Source organism: Cynocephalus volans, chromosome 13 (assembly GCF_027409185.1).
Source record: "Cynocephalus volans isolate mCynVol1 chromosome 13, mCynVol1.pri, whole genome shotgun sequence".
In the NCBI taxonomy this organism is placed as follows: domain Eukaryota; kingdom Metazoa; phylum Chordata; class Mammalia; order Dermoptera; family Cynocephalidae; genus Cynocephalus; species Cynocephalus volans.
This window is the reverse complement of record NC_084472.1, coordinates 89,568,356-89,592,103: the sequence shown is the minus strand read 5'-3', so window position 1 is coordinate 89,592,103 and position 23,748 is coordinate 89,568,356. Positions and strand designations below refer to the sequence as shown.

At 36.9% G+C, this 23,748-nt stretch overlaps 1 protein-coding gene across 5 annotated transcripts in view; it reads right to left on the bottom strand.

Annotated features, from left to right (window-relative positions):
- The window catches only part of PRIMPOL (primase and DNA directed polymerase), a 37,089-nt gene extending 13,367 nt beyond the window's left edge, over positions 1–23,722 (bottom strand). For 2 of the 5 annotated variants that reach the window (XM_063077198.1, XM_063077200.1), the window contains exons 1-7: positions 23,550–23,706; positions 22,553–22,707; positions 18,806–19,041; positions 11,421–11,518; positions 10,104–10,233; positions 6,087–6,234; positions 1,495–1,782 (exon numbers count right to left, since the gene is read on the bottom strand). In XM_063077198.1, coding sequence (XP_062933268.1) covers positions 1,495–1,782; positions 6,087–6,234; positions 10,104–10,233; positions 11,421–11,518; positions 18,806–19,024 — 883 coding nt within the window. In that variant the 5' untranslated portion in view covers positions 19,025–19,041; positions 22,553–22,707; positions 23,550–23,706. Of the gene's footprint in view, positions 1–1,494; positions 1,783–6,086; positions 6,235–10,103; positions 10,234–11,420; positions 11,519–18,805; positions 19,042–22,552; positions 22,708–23,549 lie in introns of those variants that run through there. The other 3 variants (XM_063077199.1, XM_063077201.1, XM_063077203.1) reach the window with 3 other exon arrangements.
- Between the last annotated feature and the right edge of the window lie 26 nt (positions 23,723–23,748).

Genomic DNA, 23,748 nt, shown 5'->3' with positions numbered 1-23,748 from the left:
TTATGTACCTTTATGTATGAATGCTATACTTCAATAAAAAAATTTCTTTAAAAAACTTTGCATGTGCTATTAAATCCCTGAACTTTTCGAAGGATAGTTTAGGGAATAATTTCTCCATCCTCTTTTGGTACATTCATAAGTCTGAGTATACTGCTGAAATATTTCTTTCAGGAATATGAGGGAAATTTCCTTACTAGTCCAGTAACCTAACTTTCAAGCATCTAATGGTCATGACTTAGGGTATTTTGTTTGGGGTACAGGTAGGGCATATTTACTGGCCAATGCTGCTCTCCCTGTATCAACTTCCTGTTATGCATTTTCCCTAGCTTATTGCAGGCTAACCCAACATCGAGACGATGTTCTGCTAATAAAACAAAACTTGTCATTTGGAAGAATGCACCTCTACTTATAACTCATGATTGTTCATATCCAAATCTGTACATTGCATTCATCTGTCTCTATTTCAAAATTCTAGTACCTGATTGTCAGGGGTATTAGAAAGACATACAATACAGCAGGAATACTCCCTAATCTTGCTACCTCTGTTGGCCTGGGAATCTTGGCTATAATTTAAACCTACTCTCCCTCAACCTTGAGACATTGAAGCACTCTGAGGTGCTCAAATAGTCAATAACAAAAATGCTGCTTTTATGGCTTTTCAAATCACAAGCTAGAATCTCAATATAAAAATGAGGTTTAGTTCACTGAATTGAAGCCCTAGGTCTTGATCAGCCTGGGTGCTGAATCGGGGTGAGGTCTCGTCACTCCAGTATGTTCTACATAATCAGGTACAGAGACCAGAACCAAGCAGAGCCAAAGACAGAACAGCTGAGTTGAAGAAGTCACCAATTTGATCAGAGCAAGAAAACTGGTGAAATGGCCCCTGCCACTTCCAACAAGCCTGCCACTACCACAAAGCTCTTCAGTGAAGAAAACTCTCAGCCTTACTCTGCTGTATGAGTACTGTTTTTATATGGTATCTGTTTTTTAAATTTATGTGATCTGAGGTCTGGCTGGTTAGCTCAGTTGGTTACAGCGTGGTGTTGATAACACCAAGGTCCAGGGTTAGATCCCTGCACTGGCCAGCCGCAAAAAATAAACAAAAAAATAAATTAAAGTTTAAAATAAATTTAAAATAAAATAAATAAATAAATTTACGTAATCTAAATTTATCCTCTCAGCAACGTTGGAGAGTGCTGGTCTAATGGTCTCCTGTCAAAACTCCCTTAACAGGACTCCTTGGGACGATGACAGCAGAACCAGCCACAGCATTCTCTTTGGAGCTCAGGCCAGCCTGTTGCTTATGTTCCTCAGGGACCTCTCTAAGTTCTCTGAGCAGAAACCCAGGAGATTCCTAGCTCACTGACACATTTTGCTAGTGACATGTACCATAATTTTGGAGCACTGGTGTTGGCAAGATTCCTAAGCATAGTGACAAGTGGGCACAAAAGCACACAGGACAGTCTAATAAAGTCAGCTGTCAATTTTACTTACCTAGATCCACAAAAAGATGCTTTTCTCCCATGTTATTCTTCACAACTAAAAATGAAAGACCAGGACTTCTTTGCTCAGCTGACCCCAGCCTCTCCAGTTTCCTTGAATCTGATGCCCAGCTTTCTCCTGTATCCTTATCTGTGGACATTTTGTTAAAGGAAGTTTCTTCTTTTACAGGTGTTTCAGAAAAATGGGAAAATTCACGGCCTGTTTTCTCTGGAATCCTATCATCATCTTCTTTGGCAATTAGGTGAAGGGCAGGCTGCAAAATTTTTCTTACAAAATTACCTAGGGAAAGAGGTATTATGATTAACCTAATTCTTCTCCTCTGCAAATTATAACTTGAGATCTAGGCACAAACCCACAAGAGACAATTTTAAACAATAAGGCTACTTTTTTTGGTTTCTAGTTTTAAAGCTGAGTTGTTACAACCTATAACTTGCCTCTCCGGCTACTTCCTTCCTCTTGTTCAGTATTTTACTTTTGCAATTGCCATTGATGTGGGAGCTTGGTGTCAGCTGTAAACAAATCATTTCAGAAGGGAAGGTTAATGTGAGAAGGTGTGTCCATGTTGCTACAACAGGCCTGAGGCATAACAAGCTGTCACTAAAAAAGCCCTACTTTTTATTAATACAAATTGAGTAGAATTATCTTCACCATCAGTGAATAAAGAAAGGTTTATATGAGGAAACTATGCTGCCAAGATAATGGATAGAAACACTGACAGAATCTCTGCCATACTCTCCTGGAGTCAGGATGTTGGCAAATTTCTCAGGAGCTTATTCTCTCTCCCTTACCTGCCATGACATGCCCTAAGCACCCTGAATTTCACAGCCATCAGCTGCAAGGTTGTTGCTACTCTAAGCTCTCCCTGGAACTGGTCACAGGATGGACTGTGGCCTCAGGGCTAAAGCACAGAACTAAAGCAACTAAATGCATCTTGTATTTCAACATTTATCCTAATAAGTCTGAATAACAGTGGCCCTATCTGTACCCTAAAAAGTTGGTAAGACAATCTGAAATGTCTTTAAACTCACGTATGTTATTTATCCATGAAACCAAGTACTAATTTGGCTGTTGAGCTGCTTCATGTATAACAATACTGGAGAAATGCAATATTGTAAGAAAAACTTAATTTTATTTTAATCTCCAGAACTGTATAATCTGGTTTTATTTGTCACCTTATTTACCAGAAAAGCTTAGACCCTTCAATCATAACACACACATGCTCTAAATTCAAAATTCTCTTTCTCTAAATCTTCCCTACTCAAAGAAACATCCAATTTCTTATAAAACACTAAACATCAAAATGAAAGCAAAAGCATTTGATCCCTGCGATGATAAACAGATATGATTATTCCTGGAATGAGGGAGAGAAGGCAAACACTAAGTGAAAAGAAATCATAGCATATCACAGGACAATAAAGCAATACAAACATATATCAATAAGGCTAATTTTCCTGGAAACTTGGAATGCATCTACTTGACAGCAGGCAATAAGAGAAGTGAGTCCATGCTTGCCGATGTTGCATGGTTGCTATGGTAAGAGGTCAGGTGGGCCTTTGAACTGTCGCAAGCAGCTAACATGCCCAGAAAATGAGGACAGTGTCCAGCATAAACACTAACACTCTGCCTTCTACTTCCCTTCTCTAATCTTATCACCCTCAACCTCATTAAGACAAGGACTACTTCATTGGCTGAGAATAACTCAAAAGAACTAATCGGTAATAGAAATTTCAGATATAGTCATGTGTGCTTAAGGACAAATATGTGTTCTGAGAAATGCATCATCAGGCGATTGCGTTGTCGTGTGACCAACATAGGGTGTACTTACACAAACCTAGATGGTATGGCTTACTACACACCTAGGCTGTATGGTATAGCCTATGGCTCCTAGATGAGTAGTGTGTCGCTATAACGTTACGTCACTAGGCAAGAGGAACATTTCAGCTCCATTATAATCTTATGGGGCCATCATCATACATGCTGTCGGTCTATTTTTGACCAAAATGTCATTATGCAACACACAACTATACTATGGCAGACTGGCAGAAGAGTATTTTTAGGAAGATTAAATTCTATGATCTCTTACATTTAACTTAATTCCCCTTTCTGAAAGGCTGACAGTAGGAACTGGAAATATCACACTGCGGGAGGGAAACTGAAGGGAAAATTTTGGACTCCTTCATATTCTCAGCATCTCTAATTCTGGCAGTTCTAATTCTAGAGGAACGTGCCTCAGATGACACCCCATTTACCAGGTCTGATTATGTCTCTCACCGTAGCCTCACTAGGCTATCCATCGTTCCCCAAATTAGCCACAAACTCCTTTCTCTGTACTTTTGCATATGCTGTTCTCTCTGACAGTAAAGCTTTCTTACCTTTGTTTATATGGTGGAAATTTGTTCAAAGCCCAGATTAAATGTCATTTGCTCTCAGAAGATATGTGTAGCAGAGACTGCTAGTTATCCGACAAATTTCTATTCTCCCCTCTTCCCTAGCAACAAAATCTCAATTTTTAGCCTTGTAGCTAGTAGTCATAGAGCAGACTATGGGGAGCACACAGGCATCAAAGAAAGCTTGCGTAGGACTCTGCCTTGACACCCTGACAGTAGCGCCTGCTTAACAATCATGCATTCATTCAGCAAATATTTATTAAATGCCCACTTGTATTTATTATTGCTGCTGTGGTTGTTATATTAATATTGTTAATATTATTGATAGCAATATTATGTGCTAAGCTCTGGAAACACAATAGTGAATAAGAAACAGTCCTTGCCCTAAAGAAACATTAAGTAGAATACAGAAGACAAAGAAAACAGAAAATTACCTCCGGAAGTGGATTTGACACATAAGCACTGGACACTCTCTACAAACCAGAAGAACTCTAACCTAAATATTAGGGTTTGGGATGTGACAGAGACAGCTTCTCAGATGACCTGCTGTCTATGCTGAGTTGTAACAGACTGGGTAAATTAGAGGTGTCTCTGTTCAGACAGCAGCACCAAAAAGTGCAAAGGGCTAAGGGCTAGAGAAAAGGTGGCCAGTGGTGGGGGCTAAGGCAGAAGGGCAGAGTGGTGCAGGACGAGGCTGGGGCACGATGGGCCTCCTTGGCAAGCAAAGACTTGCACTTTTTCCTGAAGGCGATGAGTAATCACCGAAAGCTCTGAGGCACCCAGTGGTATAACCAGCTCACCCTAGCTAGCTGACTAAACAAGTAGGCTGAAAGATACACGGAGTCAAAAACACCAACATTTCTACTTGGGTAACTCGGTGGATGGTGACACCACTCACTGATACGCACAGCAAAGGAGAAGGAACAAGTTTTGGGGAAAAGGTGAGGAGTGCAGGGTAGGACATGCTGAATTTGATGTGTGTTCAGGGGGTGTTTAGTGGGCAGTTGGCGGTATGGGTCTGGCATCTAGGAGAACAAACTGGGCTGAAGATAAGATCTGAGAGTCATCTACACAGGTGATAATCAAAGCCATGATAGTGGATGATTATCAAGGGTAAGGACAGAGTGAGAAGAGGCTCAAGAACAGACTGTACGATTGCTAATATCTAAGGGAAAGATCCGGAGAAGGAATGTCCACCTAAGCTAACAGAAAACACGGAGATAATAAGGAGCCTCGTGTTACAGTGCAGCCTTATAACACCAACGTCACAGGTTAGGATCCCTGTACCCGCCAGCCATCAAAAAAATTTTAATTAAATTAAATTAAAATTTAATCAAATTAGAAAAAAAGAGCCCTGTGTAGACAGCACAGTAGGTCACCATGACCTAGTGTCTCCCTAACCCAGCAATTAGGTTCCTGACTTTTATGCCAGTCCTTTAGTGACTATGTTCATGCCTTTTACCCCAACACTGTAAGACACTTGCAGCTCTGAAACAGACTACCTGAACTTCAATCATCTGCTGTTTGGACCTAAGAATACTTGCCCTATCCCTGCTTTGATAAACACTCAAGATTTTGGCTTCTATTTAGACCTTGGTTTCTGGTGTTTCCATTCTGCCTGTTTGTTTTTCCTCTGGACTAACTTCATTTTATACCTGGGCTTGTATCTAAATGCCCAGTCTTGGGACAAATACTCTGGTTACACTTTCAGGCTTACACATAAAGACTTTATCCCAACCCTGAAGTTCTTCCTGGAACAATAAACAAACCTTCCTTGATGTGACCTGACCCAAGCCCCAAAGCTAAGGCCAAGGCAAGGCTGAAGCAAAGGTCAGAAATCATGATATAAGCCATCATTGATAAGGCTTGAAATGGAAAGGCCTCTAACCAATTATCCAGAAAACTATGATGAATCCTGCTGGAGCAGAAATCAGTACCAGGACACGCACAGTCATTTCAATATCTATGATGAGAGGAACTAATGCCAAAGATAACCTGAGCAGGCTAATATGCCAGGAACAGGAAGATAGATCTAGAGCTAAGGGCAAATCCTGAAAATGTGAAAAATCATGCTTTATTTTTTAGGATAGGTTAATGACCACAAAACCTGGTAAGTACGTACAAAATTTTAAGAGGAATAGGAAAATAAGAGTTTTTAATGTAACTCCATGATGTTTTAGAAAACAGTGTACTTACCTACATGAATGTTATCTTTAAATGCCACATCATGAAGTTGAAATATTAAATGGCGGCTAAATTTTTCATCAGTGCTAGAATCCAAGTTGAAAACATCTTCAGCTGAACAATTAACACTGTATAACTCTTTAAGTGCTTTACAAACATGCTAAAAACACAAGTAAATTGTAAATATATTTTTGTTTTAAAATTTTCCTACAAGCAAAATTCAAGTATCTTCATATAAGTCTAACTAATGTAAAAAAATTTTTGATTTACTGTTAGAATATTTACAAAATAACAATCTTACCAATTTACTTAGAAATATATACTATATCTAAATATATACTATATTTAAATTACTATACATGTTTATGTTCAAAATTTTATAGGCTCTCAGGAGTAAAGAGGCCTCTTAGAAGTCAAACAATTTATATGTTAACCTTCTCTAAAATCACAATAAAAATATTTCTCTTAAGCATCTCTTTAAATATCACCTATGAGTTAAAAAGTCAATAATTCTTTTTTTTAATAGTTTCAACATTAGAAAGTTTCTCATTCATATTAAGTCCAAATTCACCTCTAAGAATACAACCTGTGGGGTTAGATGACACTGATATCGAAAGCAGTCATGCATTGTAGCCAGCATGTGCTCAGAGGCACAAGATTTGGAATCAGATAGATCTAAGTTTGAGTTCCGGCTTCATCATTTACCAGCTCTGTGACTTTGGTTAAATCTAAACCCTATATTCCTCAATTGCTAAATGAGAATAATAACAGCACCTAACTTTTGGAGTCGCTGTAAAGAGCAAACAAGAAAATTAGATTAAGGAGTTAGCACAGGGCCTGGCACATGTAACTTCTTGAAAAGTACTGGCTGTGCAACCCTAAGACAAGTCACGTCTCCCTAGGCCTCAGTCTTCTCATTTGCAAAATGAAGCTATTAAGAACTACCATGAAGAGTTATCTTCAGTTTGGCAAAAATTTTTGCAAGCTCCCAAACACTTAGATACCTAATAGTTATTCAATAAATGGTATTTGTTAATGTTATTTTGGCATTATTACAGCCCCATTATCCCCCTCATGCTGAGTTTACTATTCTTCAGTAAATTCTCACTTTCTCAGGGGAGGCTTCCTCAATTTCCCTGTCTACATCGAATTCCCCTATATGCTCTATCTTTCTTTGAAGTATTTATATGGCTATAATTTTACATTAATTTATGTAATTATTGTGACATGTTTCCTCTGTGTTACAGAGACCATCCTTCAATATCTGTTCTCCTCCTTTTTCTGTAGAAACAGAATTCCAATTTTTAGCTTGACAGGCCATCCAGAATGAAGACTACATTACCCAAACTCCTTTATAGCCAAGGAGCAGCCATGTGACCAATTCTGGCCCATGGGATGTGAGAAGGAAAGTACGCCAGTTCTAAGTTACACTCTTTTCATCCTTCTTTTTTTGGTTTTTGGCAGCTGGCTGGTATGAAGCTAACTGGCCAACCCACTCATGTTCTTAAATGATAGGGGCATGCCCTTCCCTTCCCCGTTTTTTACTGACTGCAGTGCAGACATAGTGGTGTGAGTCATCTTGGACAATGTGAACAAGGTAAAATTTTAGGAATAGCAAAGCAACAAGCCTAGTCCCTAACATGATGGAGCCACATCAGATACTACATGAGAGAGAGAGAAATTTCTATCTTGTTTAAGCCACTTAAATTTTGGTTCTTTATTATGGCAGCTAAATTTATCCTATTTTATTATCCTCTATTAGACTACAAATTCTACGAAGTCAGAAACTATGTCTCTTTGGGCTCACCATTGTATTCCTAGTGCCTAGGCACAGTGCCTGACACTTAGCAGAGACGGAACATTTTTGGATAAATAAAGTCTAGTTCCGCACTTTGGAGCTACAGAGAATAAATTTAGTGACTCTTTAGATAATGTAAGTAATCATACTCTCCTAAATTCTCTTCCCAAGGTAAACTTCAAATAAAATTTTAAGTTATTTAAATAATTAAGCTATACGGCTGGCCAGTTAGCTCAGTTGGTTAGAGCATGGTGTTGTAACACCAAGGTCAAGGGTTTGGATCTCCACATCATCCAGCTGCCAAAGAAAGAAAGAGTTAAATAATCAAGCTATAAAATCCAGAAGTTAAAAATATACAGTCGTTTGAGCAATGTTACTTGTCAACATGGTTCCATAAAATGAATTAGCACCAGAATTAATCCTAATTGGCAGAAGTGGCTTATTGAAATTTGTCAGGTGTCACTGAATCAAAGGATATTATGTATTATTACCAGTTATTTTTAACCAGTTATTTATTAATCATTTGTTAAATTAAGATAAGTGCTAACCTAGTTTATACCTCCTCATACAGAGTCAAAAGAAACAGTGCTTACTGGATTATAAAATTGTTGCATACAAAGTAACCAATAAATACAGTTAATTTCAATCTAATAGTTTATAAAGGCATTATTATATTAAGTAAAATAATCCTAATAAGAACTACTCTCTCAATATGCTAAACATGTTAAATAAAAATGCTGTATAATTTTGAACTTTAATTTCTACAATTTTTTCCAGCTTTTACTGATGCAGAAGATTAGTTGTTCAACACTCATTTGGATAAGGGGTACAAAAAATTATGAGGAAAAAAATTTTAAGCACCTACATGATCTTTGCAACACCAGTGTTGATTAATCTGCATTACACTGGTGTTGACTTCATTTGGAATATTTGTAGTTTCTAATACAATGTGGTACTTCTTTGTTAGTGGTATCACCATATTTAAGTGCCAGTGAAAACCTCTAAAACTTGTAGGCCCCAGAGAACTTACTCAATAAATCCTACTTTAGACTATAGAGGTATATCACACACCAGAAAAAAGTCAATACTTATGAATTATTAAAAACATAATTAAGGTTAAAAATGAAACACAAGTTACCAGCTATAATAAAATGTAGTGTTTAAATTTATTTTTAAGGGTTCAGTGGCTATTTAAAAAACAAAAACCTTTTTTGGGAGGGGGGTGGTATTTCCTTTGCTTCAAGGCCAGGAGAAAGCTAACATTCTGTATATTTTTTGAAAGTATTTGCATACATTTTTCAAATAAATTTAAAATCAAACATGCAGAGGTCCAACATAATTAGCAGAAATCCTTTATAAAAAACACTTTAATTTGGATACATTTTAAAAGTTATAAAATGGATCATCTACAAAATTAACTATTTTGTCTTTTTGTTGTTAACTGAATAGTAATCAGTAAATGTAATACCTACTCTGATGTCAAATAATAGCTGATACAATTTTAATACAACTTTATGTGATAAAATCTTAAAAATTTTTTGAGACAATACTAATAAAACTTAGCTACACAAGCTAATATTATTCTTTTTTTAGTAACTTCCTGGTAGGCACAGCTAAATCAAAAATAAATACTAGAATTACACTCTTTTCTTAGTTGAAAACAGTAATAACTTCTCTAGACAAGGTTTTACCAACAACCAGCTGTAGGGCCTTGAGTAGGAATTACTCTCTTCCAGGTCTTAATTTCTTCATTTATAAGGGTACAAGATAAAATGATTTCCAAAATTTCCGCCAGCTCAAAAATTCTGGTACTATTTTTAGTCAGTTTCCCTGAAGTTCATCTCAGTACCCAATTTTTGCAGTAAAAATTGCTTTGCCTGGCCTTTACCAGAGTCAGCTATTTGTTACGGAAATCAGAGAATTAATATATAATTTAAAAACACAGAAAATTCCCAAACTGCCATCTTTTTCAAAGCTTTTTTCTTTTCTTTCTTTTTTTTTTTTACTAGATATAGTAATCTTACAAAATATATGGACATAAACTGAACTTTCCTTTTCACAATTTATTCATAGAATACTAAAAAATGAAAGTCAAAAGGAAGAATAGCAAGAAAAAGGTGGAGAAATACGTAACCTGCATATTAGATAGGCTGAATTCACTGAATGAATGAATAAGTGAATAAAGAGATAAATGGATAGACACTGGAGAAAAACTTGAGTCTGTCATTTACCTCAATGAGTAATGCAACCATCTTTTTCCCATCTGCTCCTGGATTGGCAGGTTTGTTAAATTCCAAATCAAAATAAAGCTTGCACACAGCATTTTCAGGAATGACTTCATAGCAGTGCAAGAGATTTCTTCTAAATTGAATAATTTGAGATTGTTACATTTATAGTTTATACTTTTTAAATCATGGAAGTTGATCTTACATCTTAGGCACTGTGTTAACTGTGCTTTAACTACATAAGACTATGAAATAATGACATGATAAAGGGAACATGTTCACTATAGGTTTATGGCTCATAGTATCAATAGTTTCCATCAAACAAGATGTAACCATCATGTTCTGTAACCTTAACTGGAAAATATGGTCAATCTTATAGTGTTTTTTATTCACAGATGATTCTGATATTGTATAATGCCTCTATATTTATTTTCTGTGTCACCATGACACAAATTTTGTTTGAGAAGAGAATGTTCTTTCTCAAACTGGGAACCCAGGATAAAATATTCTTGGGAGTCCATAAATTTTCCATGAAAATTTTTAAATTTTGTATTTTCACTAGGAAAATGATATTTAAAAATCATCTTTGGTTAAAAAAAAAATTGGTAAAAAAAACTCTGAATCACCTGACTTCAACAGCTTTCAATGCTTATGTTTGCAGTTACATTCTTGCTGGCATGAACAGTAATGACTTTTCATGGGCTGAAAAGAATAAATGCTGACAATATGCAAATGATAATTTGGACTAAGTGAAGTTCAGATGGCATCCTATATAAATAAAAGGTCTGTAGTAAGTTGAAGAAGGAAAAGTGATGGAGAAATTGTATCATCATATGGCACTGGCACAGGTTGTATGGGAATTCAACACACACACACACCCTGTAGCAGTCAGTACCATATTTACATATAAACCAATACCAGGCATCCATATCCATTTACTCCCCTTTTCCATATATTGCTCAAGTCTGAGAAGTACTTGAATAGATCACTGAGATAAAGCAGATATTTCTTTATTATTAATTAATAATATAAGTATTCATTTGTGATTAATAGTACAATTTAATACTTGCATGCAAAAGAGACATTTCCATATTCCCTTTGTGTGTGTGTGTGTGTGTGTGTGTTGTGGGTATGATTTTTTTTCTCTCAACACCTTGTGAGATAATTGAGTGTACCTATGGGAAGGGAACTCCAGAACTCAATTCTAATAGTAAAGTAGTAACTAATTGTGTGGTCAAGAACTGTGAAAGCTAATTCAGCCTGGATTAATTTCACCAAATGTTAACTTTATCTTAAATTGGTATTCTATTACAAATTACTTACCTGGATTTATAGTAAAACCAAAGTTGAGAATACGTTGTTACAAGATAAATACGTTGTCCATCTCCCACTTCGCATTCTAAAGCAAATACATGAACGTCCTAAATACAATCAAAAATAATATTCAAAAAAATTAAGAAAATGTAAATCTAAATTCAACTGTAGCTACTGAATGTCCGTAAAGAATTTTACCATTCAAGATTTCAGAAACTGGAATTTGAATATTTATATTATTAAAAACAAGACAAATAGTCCTACTAGATCTATGCCACTCAAAATCTAATTATTTATATTAACGTATTTTTATCATTTATATAATACATGTAAAGGTGGAAACAGAATATCCATACTAAAGAGAGAAAAAAAGGAGAAAAATCACTTAATTCCGTTACTCTAGTTTGACTTCTATGATAGTTTTATTTCTTAAATTTATAAAATTAAATTTATTTTTCAAAACTACCAAAACATTGTTATAAATGATTTGGACTAAAATTAATAAATTTTCTAGTACATATAAAATGTATGTGGGAACCAATGTTTTAAAAGGCTAATTACTGTGGTACTGGATTAAATATAACTGTCCATAACTGCTACTACAGAGTTTCTTCCAATAAAGGAATACATACACAGTTATTTTGTTTCCACTTAGTTAAAGGTGGTTATTGAGACTATTTTCATTTTCATGAGTGAAAAATCAGAGGACTCAGGTGCCTGACCTATTAAAAATCTTTTTGAAATAAATTTTATGGTGATTGGCACGTCTGGCAAGCATACCCCTATATCTTTATTAAAATTCAAGTTCAAATGAATTTGTCAATATTTTAATTTCTGATGTCTGAATTAAGTTTACACAATATAAGTAAGAAAGGATTTTCTTATATTTTCTAAACCACTCTGATAAGATTTGAGTGAGTGTCTCTTTACTAGAAAAAGAGTGTAACTGGTAACCAAGAACGGCTGCTGCTTTGCCTGGAAATAAAGGACTTGAGAATCTGATACTGATGTAAGGTTTGGAGGCTTTATAACCAGGAAGAGCAACCTGCAGAGTTTCAGCTGCAAAGTGTCTCAGAGTCTAGAGAGCCTCAGCAAGGGTTTATATATATATATATTTGAATTATTTTATTTATGTCTTCTTGGCATATTCATTATTACAAATTATTCTTTATGCCCCTTACCCGACCAGTCCCTCCCCAACCCCCTTCCTCCCCACCACCAACTCTAGTATCTTTAGGTTTGTTCTCTCCTCTGAAAGTTCAATGTATATTGTGGTCCTTCCTTCTTCCCTTCCCTCCACTCCCTACCCTTCTCCTCCCCTCCCTTTTTGTTCTTTCTTAGCATCCAGTTATGAGTGAGGACATGTAGTATTTCTCTTTCTGTGTCTGGCTTATTTCACTTAACATAATTTTCTCCAGGTTCATCCATATTGCTACGAATGGCAGAATTTCATTCTTTTTTATAGCTGAGTAGTATTCCATTGTGTATATATACCACATTTTCCTTATCCACTCATCCATCGATGGACATTTAGGTTGATTCCATATCTTGGCTATTGTAAATAGAGCTGCAGTAAACATGGGAGAGCAGGTATCCCTTCAATGTGATGTTTTCCATTCCTTTGGGTTTTATCCAGTAATGAGATTGTTGGATCATACGGCAGTTGTATCTGTAGTTATTTGAGAACCTCCGTACTATTTTCCATAATGGCTGCACTAATTTACAGTCCCACCAACAGTGTAGAAGAGTTCTCCTTTCACCACATCCCCTTTCACCACATTGATTGTTTCCTTTGCTGTGCAGAAACTTCTTAGTTTGACATAATCCCATTTTTTAATTTTTTCTTTTGTTGCTTGTGCTTTTGGGGCTCTTATTCATAAAGTCTTTCCCCATTCCTACTTCCTGAAATGTTTCCCCTATGTTTTCTATTAGTAATTTTATGGTTTTGGGTCTTATATTTACATCTTTAATCCTTTTTGAGTTGATTTTGGTATATGGTGAGATGTACAGGTCCAGTTTCATTCTTATGCATATGGATGTCCAATTTTCCCAGCACCATTTATTGAAGAGGCAGTCTTTTCCCCTAAAGATACCAGAGTTGGTGGTGGAGAGGAAGGGGGTTGGGGAGGGATTGGTTGGGTAAGGGGCATAAAGAATAATTTGTAATAATGAATGTATGTTCTTGTCTTTGTCAAAGATCAGTTGGCTGTAAGTATGTGGGTTGATTCCCAGGTTTTCTATTCTGTTCCATTGATCCAAGTGTCTGTTTTTATGCCAGTACCATGCTGTTTTGGTTGTTACAATAGCTTTGTAATATAATTTGAAGTCAGGTAGTGTTATGCCTCTGGCTTCTTCTTTTTTTTTTTTTTTTTGCCCAGGATTGCTTTGGCTATTAGGGGTCTTTGTTGTTCCATATGAATGTTAGGACTGTTTTTTCTATTTCTGTGAAGAATATCATTGGTATTTTGGTAGGGATCACATTAAACCTGTAGATTGCTTTGTGTAGAATGGATATTTTCACAATGTTAATTCTTCCAATCCAAGAGCACAGTATGTCTTTCCACCATTTTGTGTCCTTTAATTTCTTTCAGTAGTGTTCTGTAGTTCTCATTGTAGAGATCTTTCACCTCCTTGGTTAAATTGATTCCTAGATATTTTATTTTTTGGTAACTATTGTAAATGGGCTTGCTTTCTTGATTTCTTTTTCTGTTAGTTCATTTTTGGAGTATAAAAACACTACTGATTTTTGGGTGTTAATTTTGTATCCTGCAACATTACTGAAATTGTTAATCAGCTCTAAGAGTTTTCTGGAGGAGTCTTTAGGTTTTTCTATATTTGAGATCATGTCATCTGCAAACAGGGACAGTTTGACTGACTTCTTTCCTTCCAATCTGGATGCCCTTTCTTTCTTTCTCTTGCCTGATTGCTCTGGCTCGTACTTCCAATAATATGTTAAAGAGGAGTCGTGAGAGTTGGCATCCTTGTCTTGTTCCTATTCCAGGATGATATTGGTGACTGGTCTGTCATACAGGGCTTTTATTGTGTTGAGATAATTTCCTTCTATACCTAACTTGCTGGTCTTTATTGTGAAGTGATGTTGAATTTTGTCAAGTGCTTTTTCCACATCTATTGAGATAATCATATGGTTTTTGTCCTTGGTTGATGTGGTGTATCACATTTATTGACTTGAGTGTGTTGAACCATCCCTGCCTCCCTGGGATGAATCCCACTTGATAATGGTGTATATTTTTTTTCATGTATTGCTGTATTCTGATTGTTAATATTTTGTTGAGGATTTCTCTATCTATGTTCAAGGTTACTGGCCTGTAATTTTCTTTTTTTGTTGTTGTATATTTGTCTGGTTTTGGTATCAGAGTGATCCTCACCTCATAGAATGAGTTTGGAAGAATGGCTTCTGTTTCAATTTTTTCAGTAGTTTGAAGAGAATTGCTATTAATTCCTCTTTAAAGGTTTGATAGAATTCAGCAGTAAAGGCATCCAGTCCTGGGCTTTTCTTTGTTGGAAGGCTGCTGATTACTGCTTTAATCTCATTGTTTGTTATTGGTCTCAGGTTTTCTGTTTCTTCTTGGTTCAGTCTTGGTAGTTTGCATGTGTCCAGAAATTTATTCATTTCCTCCAGGTTTTCATATTTGTTGGTATATAGTTGTTTATAGTAGTCTCCAATGATTCTTTGTATTTCTGTGGTATCAGTTGTAATGTCTCCCTTTTCATTTTTGGTTTTTGTTATTTGGGTCTTCTCTTTTTTTTTTTTTTTTTGTTAACCTAACTAATGGTTTGTCTATTTTACTTATCTTCAAAAAAACCCAACTTTTTGTTTCATTGATCCTTTGTATCATTTTGGGGGGGGTCTCTATTTCATTTAGTTCTGCTCTGATCTTTATTTTTTTCCATCTACTACTTTTAGGATTGGATTGTTGTTTTCTAGTTCTTTGAGGTGCAGTGTTAGGTCATTTATTCGAAGACTTTCTATTCTTTTGATGTGTTTACTGCAATAAACTTCCCTCTCACTACTGCTTTTGCAGTATCCCACAGATTTTGGTGTGATGTGTCTTTATTTTCATATGATTCAAGAAATTTTTTGATTTCCTCTTTAATTTTTTCTTGGACCCATAGCTCATTCAGGAGCCTGTTGTTTAGTTTCCATGTATTTGTAGAGTTTCAGAGTTTCACTTGTTCTGGATTTCCAGTTTTAATCCATTTTGGTCTGAAAAGATATGTGAAATTATTTCAGTTTTTTAAATTTGCTGAGACTTGATTTGTGACCTAACATGTGGTCTATCCTGGAAAATGTTCCATGTTCTGATGAGAAGAATGTATATTCTGTAGCTACTGAATGAAATGTTCTATAGATATCTGCCAGATCCACTCTGTCTAAGGTATAGTTTAAATCCTGTGTTTCTTTGTTGATATGTTGCCTGGAAGATCTGTCCAATGCTAAGAGAGGGGTGTTCAGGTTACCCACTATTATTGTATTGGGGTCTATCTCTTTCTTTAGGCCTAAGAGTGTTTGCTTTATATATCTGGGTGCTCCAGGGTTGGGTGCATACATGTTTATGATTGTTATGTCCTACTGCTGGATCGATCCCTTTATCATTATAGAGTGGCCTTCTTTGTCTCTTTTTATGGTTTTTATCTGATATAAGAATAGTTACTCTTGCTCGTTTTTGGCTTCCATTTGCATGATATATCTTTTTCTATCCTTTCACTTTTAGTCTTTGTGTGTCTTACAGGTGAGGTGAGTCTCTTGAAAACAGCATATAGTTGGGTCTAGCTTTTTTAATCCAGTCAGTCAGTCTGTGTCTTTTGAATGGGGAGTTTAATCCATTTACATTTAGGATTGTTATTGACAGGTATTGTTTTACTCCTTTTTATTGCTTTTTGTTTAGATGTTTTTAAATATCTTTTGTTCCTTTTTTCTCCTTTCATTATTTGTCTTCAATGTTAGTTGGATTTTCGAGGTGGCATGAATTAGTGTCTTTCTCTTTCTTGTCTGCATTTTGTTTTAACAGCAGGTTTTGCTCTTTCTTGTGTATCTGTGATAGTGATTATTAGTTTTTGGATTCTAGATACAGAACTCCTTTGAGAATTTCTTGCAGGGTTGGTCATGTGGTAGTGAACTCCCACAATTTTTGTCTATCTGGGAAATGCACTATTTCTCCCTCATTTCTGAAGGATAGCCTTGCTGGGAATAGAATTCTTGGCTGGCAACTTTTTTCTTCTAGTATTTTGAATATATCATCCCATTTTCTTCTGGCCTGTAGGGCTTCAGTTGACAAGTCTGCTGTTAGCCTGATGGAGGCTCCCTTATAGGTGACTTGACACTTCTTTTGCTGCTTTTAGAATTCTCTGTTTTTGAGCTTTGCCATTTTGAGTATAATGTGTTTTGGAGAGGATCTTTTTGGATTGAATCTGTTAGAGGATCTTTGGGCTTCCAGGATCTGAAGGTCTGTGTCTCTCCCTATGCCTGGGAAGTTTCCTGTTATTTCCTTGAATAGGTTTTTGATGCCTTTTCCTTTCACTTCCCCCTCTGGAATACCCATGATTCAGATGTTTAAGTGCTTAAGGCTGTCTGCTAGCTCTCTTAGATTTTCTTCATTTTTTAAAATTCTTTTTTCCTTTTTTCAGTCCACCTGGGTTATTTTGAAAAGACCATCTTTGAGGTCTGAAGTTATTTCTTCTGCTGCTCTAGCCTGCTGCTCAAGCTCTCTGTTGTGTTTTTTATTTCACTGAGTGAATCCTTCATTCCAGGAGTTCTGCTACATTCTTTTATAAGGTATTAATCTCTGAAAATTTCCTCCTTCATGTCCTGGATATTTTTTCTCGTTTCATTGTGTTCTCCAATTCAGTCTTCTCTTATCTCTTTGAAGTTTCTTAAGATCATTGCTCCGAATTCCTTTTCAGACATTTCAAGCATTTCCTGCTCTGTGTGGTCTGGTACTTGAGAATTACTGTATTCCTTTGGTGGTGTCATATCTTTTTGTTTATTTGTAGTTCTAGTATCTTTTCATTGATGTCTGGACATCTGGTAGAACACTTTTTTCTTATACTACTCTGGAGTGGGCCATGAGGTGAAAGACTTCCTCCTCTAATTGCAGGCTCCACTGGTGATTCTTCTTGCATCAATACAGTTGAGTGTGCAGTGGGCTGCCTGTAGGGAGGCTCTTGCTACTACTGTGGTGGTGAGCCATCCTTGCAGTGGCAGTAGGTGTGGCAGTGGCTATGGTGGATCACCTGTACAGAAACAATGTTTGTGACACTCACATGTGATGCTCACTTTGGCTCCTGCTGAGGTGGTGGGAGGGCCTGCCCAGGTCTTCAGACTGGACCCCCAGTGGTGCAGCACAGGATGCTCACTTTGGCTCCTGCTCAGACAGTCTCAGCAAGGGTTTTTAAAGGGAATAGTGTGGGAAACAAAAGGGGGAGTTTAGTCCCAACAGAAAGCAGCTACATGAGATCTTGCTGATTCTGGGTTTTCTTTCTCTTGGGGGCTGGTTTTATAACTCTTTGGTTTGAATTCTTTCATCCATCCTTGAGTGTAAGTGTTGTCTGGCTCCCACAAGCTGGATAGGTGTTATCTAGCTCCCAGACAGCTTGACTTCAAAGGGATTAAGGGTTAGCTTTGTAAGCTACTGATTAACTTTTTATTATCTTTTTCCTTCTAAGCACAAAGGTCTGCGGCATCTTTCATGAGGTATGTTGTCCGTTAAGGTTACAAAAAGAAACTTTTTATAGCTAGCATTCTGCTCCAAGCTGCACTTTACTCGATAGCTCTTTCAAGGCTAATTATCTTACAACTACTCACTGAGGTGGGCTTTTATAAGAGCAGTCTCTCTCCTAAAACTTACAGCACATTTAGCTTTTACATATTAATAATCAGAATCACAACACATTTATGTTAGATTTCATATATGCATCTTATCTTTTCATTTATATTTCTTTATATTCCTCACAGTGACAACAAAAAAGGATGTGCAGTACATATCTGTTGATTGATTGGCTTTTTTTTTTTTTTGCGCACCATGCTCTTTGCAAGGCTGGCATGTAGCAAGCACTTCTTTCTCCCACTTACTTAATGTGTTGCCAATAAATATCGTCACTCTTCATCTAAGCATAACTTCACTTTAATGTCATTACAAATTTTTAATTTTTTAAAAAATTTTTTGCTTACAAAGTTTTTAAACTAATTGGTACTAGATATGTCATTCTTTTTCATTACTCATATTAACTAAATGGTTAATAATTCATAGGGATGTTTTTCCTAAATCATGTGATATTTAGACTGCCATTGAATTGTCTTGGTAGTGTACATGGCCTGAAATGAAGACAAATATAGTAGCTCTTAAAAAAAAAAAAAAAGAGGACAAGGCAATTACCTCTTTACAGCTTTTAGCAAAATTAAAAGCTTGAGTTTGTCGATGAAATAGCTTCCAAACGGAGGGTGGTTCTTCTGGCTTGGACAATCTTGGTTTATAAAGTGAGGACAACGGTTTCCTCTCATAATAAGATGCTCGTTCTTCAATTTGCTTTAGTTTTGCTTCCCATTTTCTCTTCATTGGTTCAGCAGTATGGGCAGAATAAATCCTATCCCACATAAGATTTCTATCAATTACTACCAAAACAAACAAAAAGGCCATCAGTTTTTTTGTTTAGAATATACTTTATTTGATAAAGTTTCAAAACGAATTTCCTGACACTTAATTCCTTGTTTGCTTTATGTTTTATTCTTTGCATGAAGTTTTACCATAGAACAAGAGCAGGGTTGGTCAGGGGAAATCCTTAGATTTTGGCTCATCTACCTAATAGTGTTATGACCTTGGGCAGGTTCATGAAGCTCCCTGAATCTTAGTTTAATCAATTGCAAAATGGGGATCAATATCATCTTGAGAACTTTATGTAGTTACCTCGAAGATAAATATAATAAGATACATAAAAATGTTTTGTAAATTACAAAGCCTCATGTAAACATAAGTGCTTTTTGTATCATTATGGTTTTTATTATAACTATTCTTTTGCATCGAGTGCTGCCTACCTGGCCCAGCTGGTGCTACTACCTTGGCCACCATTCTTGTGTTGATTTTTTTTTTTTAGTGTAGAGTTCATTTCTAGGCACCAATGTGCAGCTCTTAGTTCCCTTTTCCTCTCCTTCTGTCCATTTTTCCTCTTCTCTCCCAACACAACTTTTATTTCAGAGGTTAACTCAGTGTATGAATGGGAGTTATGATATTGGCTAGTTTGGGATGGTGACGGTAATGGGTGATTTTTGTTTCCATACAATACCTCCATGTAAACCGTGACAAGGTAAGAGGGCCAGTCAATACTTTCAAAATTTGGGATTATGAGCTATTTACAAAAGAAAAAGAGTAGGTTTTTAGAAGAGGGGGAAAATTTCCACTGTAGATTAAAAACAGCCACAAATTCCTTGCCATTTTTCCCATCAAGAGTGCCATCTGAGCTCACTCTCATATGGCCTCTGGGCTTGGCCATTTGACTTGCTTAGACCAATGCCGCATTCACAAATGTGAAGGAAACAGAGGTTTCATAAGTGTTTTGCACCATATCTGGAGTCCTGCCCTGAAATTGTTATGCTATAACTCTAGCCTCATAGAGGCTAACAGGCCATGTGGAGAACTAAGGCATCCCAGCCAAGAACCAGCTCTAACGGTCACATGTGTGAGGTGGTCCATTTTGGGTCATCCCACCATTATCTGAATTCAGCACATGAGTAAGCCCAAGTGAGTTTAGGACAGACCCACTGAATTCCCAACCAACCCACAGAACTGTAAGAAAAAAAATTTTTTTTTTAACCAGTAAGTTTTCAGCTGGTTTTTTACACAGAAATAGATAACTGATAAAGTTTCCCTTTTCATTAATATTATCTATGCCATAACTTACCTATGTGGAAAACAGATATGTACATTAGTTTTTTTAAGTGAAATAATAATATATACTAAAGCATTTAACAGTAAGTTCCTAATTTCCTTAGGCAATGCCTGTACACTTATTGAGTTGATAAATATTGTCTTGAATTTTAGCAGAAATTTTTGAGGCAACACAAATTCATTGGCAAATGATATATTCCCTGAAAGGAAAAACAGAATCACCCTAAAAGATTAAGAGAGGGTAGAAATATCAAGACCTTCTTAGAAAAAAAGGCATATTTTCCATAGATTTCAAATTTGACATCAACCATAACAGACTTAAGAAAGATTATTCTCTCAGAGTTATGCTCAACCCACGTGAAAATTATAAACCAAGAAACAGAAATATAATTCTAGGTATCAATATAAATTTCATAACTGATATGCCTGGGAAAGGAATATCAATTCATTGAACTAAGAGATGGGGCAATTTTTCTAAAAACTGCTTTAACTTGTCAGTATAAAGTGATTGATTGGGCTCCTTATTGCTTGGTAGATTCTGAGTATTCAGTTTATTTTAATCTGCTTTACATACAGATAAAAATCCACTATATTTAGAAAAAATTAATTAAGACACTGACTTTCTTCTATGAAATTTATTAATTTTTAGCAGTCCACTGATTACTTAATGAAGAAAATAAACACAGAACGCAATCATATCTTAATCACAGCTAGCATCTAACCAATCACTGACTAGGAATGACTATGTGGATGTTCACACAGTGGCACTGAAACCTCATTAAGGAAAATGTTTTTGATTTTGTAAAAATTTTGGTAGGATCATGGGAGTGTGTCATACATGGAAGTCATAGAGTCACAATGGAAAACCATCTTAACATTCACTGGATTTGGGGAAACCATGAGTGTCAACAGAGGCAAAAAAAGAAGTTAAGTATATAGCATGCCTTCATGTTCTTTGCCCAGCTTGAAAATTTCACAGCCTGGGTGAGATCCGAAGACAACTGGGGCTTGGGCTATTTGAGAAGGAAGGTTGAATAACAAAAGGAAGCATGTGGCATTCTGGTCTGGGACTATCATATTCCTCACTCCTACTGTCTGGGAGAATGTCACCATATTAGAAATGCTTTTAATTCCTGGTGAGGAAATAGTGCTGTCTTTCTTTTATGTAATTATATATCAAAGCTCCTTTCCACCCAGGGAACCTAACTATTTTTGGTAACAGTTTCTAAGTTCCAAAAAGCACACATTTATTGTATTTTAAAAGAGTAGGCTTAAAGAGTTCTATTATTTATTTCTTAACATTGCACCAGAATGCTTATTTAACCATGTTTGATATTGATTTTACAACTAAAGGTGATCGAACTAGAAAAAAGGTTGGGTTAGTTCTTTTAGAGCAACTGTTGTGGCAGAAGGGAAAACGGGGATGAAAGCAGAGAAATGACTCAGACTGAAGTAGCCCTGATTTCCCTCGGTTTATGCCCAGGCTTGCCCAGCTGTGACACTTGATGGCTTGCTTCCCAGGAACAGCTGGATTGGGGGAACCTGCTTCATATTCACTGGCTTCCAGAGACCTGAAGCCCGCCTTGACATGGTTCTCCCTAGCCCAATTCTCCCAGTTTCCTTTCTTTGTCTAATCACTCGTCAATTATTATTCCCCAACTCCAACTCTTCCCTCTCCCCTAAGATTAAATGCATCAGTATTTTGTGTTTTCTGGCAATATTCTAGTTGTAGTATTTAGTAATGTTTTTCTTAATATATTCCCTTTTCTGGTCTCTTGGAATACATGAATACAACTTCTCCCACTGCTAAAGTATTCATCATAAAGTATGTGATTAAAATTCATTTACAGCTCTGTTATTATATAAGTTTGCTTCCCAGATGCACAACACCTTAAGAAATTAAATATAATAACTGAGAGAATTGCTTTTTTTTCCTACTTCAGTCTCTTTGCCTGCCTATGCTTGACCAGAAGTAACTCATATTTAAATTTCCCAAAAACCTGCTGGAAGGGATAAGAAAAATATGGCAATATATTGTTCTTTTCCACTTCTTCCTTTCTATCCTCCCCCCAGGATCTCCCATCCAAACAGTGTTAACTGCCAGACTAATCACTCTTAAAAACATTTCCATAACTTCTCATAGGGATACTCATTAGTGACCCACAGCATCACTCAATTCACCCTATAGTCTACTTCATGAAGTCTAAACTCCCCTCCGGAATCCGACATTGAATCACTTACCTATTTCATTTCTGATTGTTCGCCAAGTGAACGACAATGACCACTCCTGGAGCCCTCTGGCATATGATTCTCTCCTCCGGAATGCCCCGTGTCGCCTTTCCCCAAATCCTTTCCCTTCAAGGCCCAGTTCAAGTTCTGCCACCTCTGGGACTCCTCTGTAAAGAGAAATTACGAAGCTCAGTCAGAAGACATTGCCTCCAGCCTACTATTTAACTATAACTAAAGTTCTCTAGACTAAGTAAATGAGTGTAACTTACAGGAAAACAGATAACTGCTGCTGCTGCTGCTGCTGCATTATCTGAAGCATTATTTTGGTAAGAAAGTTTATTTAGCACAGGAAGGGGTCTGGGCATCACAATGGGATAAGAAGTACTTGTTCAACCATCTTAGTCCCCTCCTTGCAAATTACCCCCTCGCCGAACCACTATTAGGGGCATCCTATTCCTCAGTTTTATTGCAGCAGAATAAGGACTTCCAAATACTGGTACTTACTCAATTTGAGAGGAATAAAGAAAGGCCTAAGCTTATTTCTGAGATCTGAGTTTAACTCCTGTGACTGTCCTTTTAGCAAGAGCAAAAGCTATCTGACCTCTTTAAGCCGCGGGCTGGTAGGAAACCTCGAGGGATTGTTGAAAGGATGTAAGTACTCAATAAATGGGAGCCATATGTATAACTATGTATATTTATGTTCAGAATGTAGTCCTTGACTTATACCTGAATGGGCAAAAGAGTTGGGGACATGCTGTTTCTATCATGGAGCCCTGATTTGAGCAGAATGTAACGAATCTGTTGAAATTTGACGCAGAATCTCGTGCTCGTGTGTGGTGGCATATTTTTCTGCGAAAACGATTCACAGTTTGCATCAGGGTCTGAAATAAGTTTGTAACCCAAAATAGGCGGGGAACCAGCAGGGTAGTGGAGGCTTTTGATTTAGGGGGAGGAAATGGCGGTAACGTAAGGAAAGGCCTCGGGTCATCAGAGAGGAAGCAGAGATTACCAGCGCGGGCCCCGGCCTGCTCCCCTTCCTCCTGCAGCTCAGACTGGGCGGCAGGCCCGGCCTTGTCTCCCTTCTTGTGCCCCTTGTGCCAGGCGCGGCCTCCTCGTTGCCCTCAATTTACCTCCAGAAACCCGCGCGGGGGGACGAAAGGCGGCGGGTCCTCAGCGGATAGCGGGAGAGGGCGGAGCGGCGTTCTGGG